Source organism: Phalacrocorax carbo, chromosome 21 (assembly GCF_963921805.1).
Source record: "Phalacrocorax carbo chromosome 21, bPhaCar2.1, whole genome shotgun sequence".
Taxonomy (NCBI): domain Eukaryota; kingdom Metazoa; phylum Chordata; class Aves; order Suliformes; family Phalacrocoracidae; genus Phalacrocorax; species Phalacrocorax carbo.
The window spans coordinates 7,549,486-7,556,191 of NC_087533.1; the positions used below are offsets into that span (position 1 = coordinate 7,549,486).

The 6,706-nt window shown below is 58.4% G+C and overlaps 1 protein-coding gene across 1 annotated transcript; it reads right to left on the reverse strand.

Moving 5' to 3' along the window:
- Positions 1-996: 996 nt before the first annotated feature.
- IL10RA (interleukin 10 receptor subunit alpha) lies at positions 997-5,719 on the reverse strand. The gene is made up of 7 exons (XM_009503823.2): positions 5,568-5,719; positions 4,510-4,630; positions 4,206-4,384; positions 3,755-3,921; positions 3,284-3,434; positions 2,987-3,111; positions 997-2,856 (listed from the first exon to the last, which is right to left on the reverse strand). The coding sequence occupies exons 1-7, from the start codon at positions 5,629-5,631 to the stop codon at positions 1,870-1,872; spliced, it is 1,794 nt and encodes a 597-aa protein (XP_009502118.2). The 5' UTR covers positions 5,632-5,719; the 3' UTR covers positions 997-1,869.
- Between the last annotated feature and the right edge of the window lie 987 nt (positions 5,720-6,706).

Below are 6,706 nucleotides of genomic sequence, written 5' to 3' on the forward strand. Positions count from 1 at the left end.
TGGAGCCCTTCGCAGCGAGCAGGAACCGGCAGCACCCAGCACTACGCGGGATCCGGCCACAGAGCTTGACGTCAGGAGCATTTAAAAGGAAAAAGAAAGAAAAAAAAAAAGTCGCGCTTAATTTTGATGACTCTGGTTTTCAGAGGAAGTTGAAAAAAAAGAGGCAAAAAAACCCCCAACCCCCAAAATACCCAGAGGCAGAAGAGATGGTGGAACTGTAAAGGCAGGAGGATGCCTGGCAGCAAGCAGGGCTGGCATCGGCAGTGGTGCTGCAGCGGGGTGTTCACCACGGCCAGGAGCTGGGCCCTCGGCGTGACACAGCGTGTATCGTAAGCGCGAGTCGCGCAACGTCAGACTTAAGGAAATGTAGCAATGCATCAGCAGCCCTTCTGACGGCACTGATTCGTGTTTTCACCTGAAAACAAGTACTCCCCAAGATGGGTTTCCACCAACAGTTTTAATGGGACTATCCCACAGTGAAGGTTCTTGGAAACGAAGTGGCTTTTGGAAAAACTTTCTAGTGACCTGGCAGTAGTCAAATGTAACCCACGGTAAGTCATTCCCATCTCATGCTTACGTCCATTCTCACAGAAACTATTCCCCTGCCCCCCGGTTCTGACTTGTTGTGCCCTGCCCTGGGGGTGCTCCTGTCCTTCCCTGGCGTGTGGTCCCCGGGCCGGTGCCGTGCGGGACGCGCCGCATGCCCAGTGCAGCCCCGTGCAATCACCACAGGCTGCCCAGGTCCGTCTCCCTGCTGCTGCTCTGGTGCGTGCTCCCACAACCCAGCGCTTGCCTGGCACAGCTACCCCGGTCTGCAGATGGGCGTGAAGCTCTCAGTGGGCTGGCTTTGTTCTTTTTTTCCAGTTGCGATGTGGAAACACTGTTCCCCGTGTGAGGCAAAGGCATGTTGCGCTTTACTGCAGGGGAAAGTCCGTATCTGAACACGGAAAGCGCAGCTTGACCTTAGAGGATGTACGGGTGAATGGACCAAATAAATAACACCACATTCTTTCTGCATTTGCAAATTAAATAGAATAAATAAGGTCTGTATGCAACAGTGGCAGAACATAGACCATAGTGTGAGCAGGGCTGCCCTGGCTCATGCTGAGCTCGTACGGCAGCTGCTGTGTGCGTTCTGTGTCCTGTCGGAGGTAGCCAGCGCGCTGGGTCTCTGCCATCAGGGCTGAACGCTGAAGGGCCGCTGTAGGGTCAGGAGAGTCCCTCGTTCCCTCCAAGTGAGTCCAGCTGTGGTGGGAGCTCCGCACTCCCAGCAGCAGGATGGCTGATGTCAGGCTGCTGTCTGTTTTCGCTGTCTGTTGCGAAAGCTTTGGACGCATGGGTGCAGACGTCAGCTGGAGGGGGCAGCTCTCGCCTGGGAAAGGGGGAAGTGGGGAGGGGAAGAGCAGGGCTGGAGCTGGCCCTGGCCCCCGAGGGTGGCCTTGAGCCCGGGGGCGGCCTTGAGCCCGGGGGCTGCGTGCCCTGGGTTGCTGGGGAGGGCACACAAGGCGGCATTGCCCTTTGGAAATGTCCTGGTGTGTATCCGTGGGCTCGGTGGTCAGAGAAGGGTGGGTGAGCCCCTCCAGCACAGGCTGCCCCATGTCTCCTTAGCTTTACACTGGACACTGGCTGGAGGGAAGGTGCAGGGCGTGCTATGGGCTGGCCACAGCAGTACCAGGGCCAAAGCAGCCCCAGAATTAGCTAAGCTGGTGCTTCCCGTGTGAGTCTTGGCTGGGGCACCGCTCAGTGTGGTACATTCAGGGGTCAGTGGTAGGTTATTGGAGTAGCTGCTCCCAAAGGGCAATGGCTAGAAGAGGTAGTTGGGTCAGCGTGTGGGGCTGGCAGGTACCTGCTCCCCAGCACGGGGGTGGCTCACAGGCGGCTGTCCTTACTGTCCCCATTGAGCAGGCTCAGGGGGTTGATTTGCAGTGTGAGCCACTCGTTGGTGCTGAGGCTGGAGATGAAGGGCAGTGTCCCCAGGAGGTCAGTGTTGAAGATGCTCAGGTCAGTTGGAGCTTTCAGGAGCTCAGGGCCAGCTTTGGAGGCCAAGGGAGCACCCGGGAGCCCATAGCTCAGCAGAGTGGGGGCTCGGCGCCCCACCTGGCTAGAAAAGTCCCAGGCGGTGGGCTCCTGAGGGGCCCCCCATGGAGCAAGGTCCTGTGTGCGGCTGCAGGGGTGCTCAGGAGAGGACTGCTTCAGATACCCTTTGGCCACAGCTAGCTTGGAGCAGTCTACATCCAGCACAATGTCCGTGCTGCCCGAGCCATGCGGGGATCCTGCATAGCCCAAGGGCACTCCCTTGGCTGGGTCCTGCCTTGGCTCCACTGTGCCCTTGGACTGCTGCAGGTACCCGCAGAACTCCACGTCCTGCTGGTTGTCCTGGCCGGTGGCAGGGGAGAGGCCAAGCTCCTCTCCGTGGGGCTGCCTGGTCTCCGCGGGGCTGGCATTCCCGCCGCTGGAGGAGCATGTGGGGCGAGGGCAGGTGCTCTCCAAGCCCACGCCGCTGTTGTCACCAGTGGGTAGCTGCTGTTTGTAGCCCTGGGGCTTGGGGCCTGAGGAGTAGCTCAGCTCAGAGGAGGAGATGTGCAGGCAAATGCCGCTGTCGGTGCTGGTGCAGCTGCTGTCTCCGCTCCCCGTGGCCTCTGGCCCCAGCAGGCATACCCAGTCCTCGGGCCATGCTGGGACCCTCCAGCCCTTCTCCAGGGGCAGCTGGGCTGTGCAGGTGCTGTCGTTGGGGCCACTGTCCTGCTGGGGCTCCTTCTGGCACAGGAAAAGCTGCTGGACGGGGTCTGCGTCCGGGCTGCCCGAGGACGAGGACTCCTGCTCCACCCAGAGTGAGCTCTGCTTTATGAAAGACTTCTGGGAAGGAGAGAAAAGAGGGGAGTGAGCTGTGCTTCATCCCTGCTTGTTGCCAGCCTCTCCCAACAGCTACCCAAGCCCTGCACCCTCACACTGGCCACAAAGGGTGCCACGTTCCCAGCTGCCTTACCAGGACAGACGGCGGCCTCACAGGTTTCTTTATGTAGGTGCACACCAGCAGAGCCCCCAGGAGGCCCAAGAACAACAGGGTGATGAAGGAGGAGCTGATGATGCTTAGGGCAAGCTCTGCAGTCCCTGCAAGAGAGAACATGCCCAGGTGAGGGCGGGAAAGGCAGAGTCCTTGGTGCACATAGCACGAAGGCCCTGCAGCGGGGGCACGGAGCAGCTGCCCTGGTGCAGACCCCCGCATCCTCAGGGCCAGGAGGCTGAGGAGGATCTGCCTTTCGCTGGCTCCCCCACCACTTACTGTCTCTCTTGCTGATAGTGACGCACTGCTCGGTGCTGCGTGTGGTGCGGATGTGCCGGCTGGCCACGTCAGGCTCCACGCTGATACAATACTCCATGTCCCAGAAGAGGTTGCTGATGTTGAACTCCGGGGTGCTCTCCATCACTTCGTGCTGCAATGACCAGAGGACAGGCTGGTACCTGACAGTCCCCAGCTCCTGCGGGAATGCTGGGCCCTGTGCTTTCCTCCCTCCTCCTCCATTGTCCTCTGGGGAAAGTCCCTAGGGTACTGAGCGATACAGCTGACAGCAGCTAGACCCAGAATCCCAACAAGATTTGGGGAACTTACTGCAATAAACTGTACAGAGAAATCTCTCTGCGATGTTGTGGCTATGAGAAAGCTTAATATTAAGTTTGTACGGAACACTCTACTTTGTGTTTTTCAACTTGAGCAGCACTGCATGCGACAGATGGGGCCAGCAACTCATCTCACCGTCCAATTGTCCTGTGTCCTCCTGATGTACACCTGGTATAGCCTCGCATGCTTCTGTATGTCATCGTATTTTATGGTGAGGTTCCCCACGCTGAAGAGCAGCTGCAGCTGCACATGGACGGTGTTGCCTGTCACAGAGAGGAACGGGCGCGACAGGCGCAGGCTGGCTGGAAACAAGTAAGTTGGAAGAGCATGTTAGGGTTTTCTTCTCTTGGCAGCTCTAAGAGCCTTTGCAGCAGTGGACTGAGCTGTGACTGCTCCTTGCAGCTGGTGCCACCTGTCCTAGGTTTGTCCTATCCCATCCCATGGCCCTCCAGGAAGGTACAAAGAGAGAGACAACCCTGCTTTCATCTGTCCCAAAGTCCTTCCCAAGCAGTTTGGCGCCCTGACCTCTGTCATCCTTAAAGCCTCCTGCCCTTGCCCGCAGGGTGGAGGCAGACACCCGACCTACCTTCTCGTGGGGAGAAAGAGCCGGTCTTTTTCCACTGGGATGTGTGGTTTCCAGACACGGCCCTGACCCGTGCGTAGTAGCGCAGGTCAGGATCCAGGGTGTAGTATGTGAGGTCGCAGGAGTGCTCTGAGATCCTCATGCAGTTTGGGGTGGCTGTCCAGGACAAATTCATGCCATAGCTGCAGGGAGAAGTGCTTGGGGTGAGAGCACTGCAGGCAGGGGCCAGGGACTTTCTTGTCACCACTGTCGGTATCAGATCCCAGGCAGGGGCTGAACCACCTTGCGTCCCCATCACTGTACTCACATTCTGTGCTCCACTTCATAGTGGACATCACTGGGGTGGTTTTGTCCTGGCTCCCACCGCAGCAGGTGATGCGCTATCTCTGCAGCAAAGCGCACGTTCTTGGGGCTTGCCAGCTCCTCACCTACAGGACCAAAGGTGAGCGTTAGGTGAGGCTGGACCGCGTCCCATCCCATCTCGCTGGTGCCTGTGGGAGCTGGGCAGAGCTGCTCACGATTGCCTCCTTCATGGCTCGCCTGGAGCTTGACCCTCTGTGTTCAGCCATGACCACCCACCCACATGAAAAGCACTAGGATTTGTCCAGGCCTGTCCCACTTCCAAATTTTAGCATTTGCTGGTCCCTCTGTTTCCCTTCCTTTTTCTTCTGGGGAGAGCCCAGCTCACCCTGGCTGAGGGGATCTTGGTCCTTTTCTGGCCCAAGAAAGGAGCCTGTTGTATTTGCTCCCCTGACCCCCCCTTGCTGTTTGCTAGCAGCTCTGTCTGGATTCAGCTTTTCTGTTTTGTTTATCTGCTATCTGGTAAAAACAGGATTTTTCACGCCTCCTGCCTGAATTTCGGTATTGTCACCTGGCAGCAAAGCATCACTAGATAACATCTGTCACCTTTTCTGTGCTGGTTTCCTCGGTGTCCGCCAGCAAACACCAAGCAGCGCCGCTGCCTGGGGAGGACAGCCGGCAGCAGAGCACTGCGCTAGCGTCCGGGGCATTTCACCACAGTACAAGGCACGCTGGTCCCCACCAGCGGAGATAAACAAGGCTGGTGCCTCAGGACGAACACAGCCCCCCCCAGACGGCAAAGAAAGGCGAGTGGCAAGCAGGGAGCCCTGGCTGTGTCCTGCTCCAAGCAGGCAGGAGCCTGCAGGCACCACCAGCCTGGGCGCTGACCAGCCGGCAAAGGTGTCCGAGCGGCAGGTTATACCCCGGCACCCCTGTTCGCCACCTGCCCTGCGCGCCTTCCCGGTGCCGGGGTCTCGGGTGCGGAGGGGAGCAGAGCAGCCGTGGGGCTGCGGCACAGCGAGTGGGGAGCTGAAGACGAGCGCGGTGTGGGGAAGAGAGACTCACCGTCTGTCCGCCGGGCGAGCAGCAGTGCCACGCACAGTGCCAGGGCTGTGGTGGAGGGGGCCATGCCGGCTCAGCATCCTCTGCGGGCACTGGGCTGGGTGAGCAGGGTGCCGAGCTCTGCTCTGGCAGGCTGCTGAACAGTTGTTTTTCCCCTGGAGGCTGGCTCAGTGACGTATTGGAGGCGTTAGCGCAGTGGGAGGAAAGTAGCTGTGTAGCGGCTTCCACTTTTCTTCACTGTCCACCCACTCACCCACAGCTAATGTCTCAGCCCAGGCTGGGCATTTCCTACAAGCAGCCTTAAAGGAAGAGCTCTGGGGGCTTTTCTGAACAAAACGGTACACCATTGAGAAAGGGAAAATAGGAATAAATCACATGGCTGCCTTTGCCACTTCGTTATTACACGAGGTGTTAAAAGCACAGCACAGGGGGCCAGCGTTAGCACCTAGGATGACCTGTTACAGGGATTTTACTTAAGCATAGCACCTACCCGGTAGTGTCCCTTGGACCGATGTCCTGTCCTGCCGGTGGCTAAAGCCAGCCAGGTCAGAGCCATCCCTGGGGAGCCCTGGAGCCCCAGGAGGAGGTTTTTGCTTTCCCGTACTCTCCTGCTTCAGTCTGCAGTTTGCCTTTCCCCATTTCTGGGGACGAGTGACAACCTCTGGGCTATTACATGTCCTGGAAACGCCTATGCACGTGGGTGGCATCGTGAGCTCTGAAGTCGGGTGCAGTGGAGGGGGCTGTAAGGTGTCCCCAGGGCTCCGGCAGCTGTCAGCCAGACCCAGGGCCCCGGTATGGCCACGATGCATGTGGCTGCAGGCCTCTGCCCCATGGCCATGTGCTGCCTGTCTGGTGATCTTGGCCTCAGGTGCTAGGACCTGAATTACCACGGAGTGGACTGTGAGTCCTCTTATTTGCCTTCTGGCAGGCTGGATTGCAGCAGAGCTTGCTTGAGGGCTTTCCTGAGGCCTGTGCAAACCCAGGGACCCTCGTGATGGAGAGTGATTTGTTTTCAAAAAGAGGAATTTCCCACTGGGGAATTAGCAGAAAGGGCACAAATAGAAAGAGCAAGAGAAACCGAGAGTGCTTTGGACAGCCTCAGAAAGCTTGAGAGCAGTCCCTGGCTTGGCGAACAGAGAGGC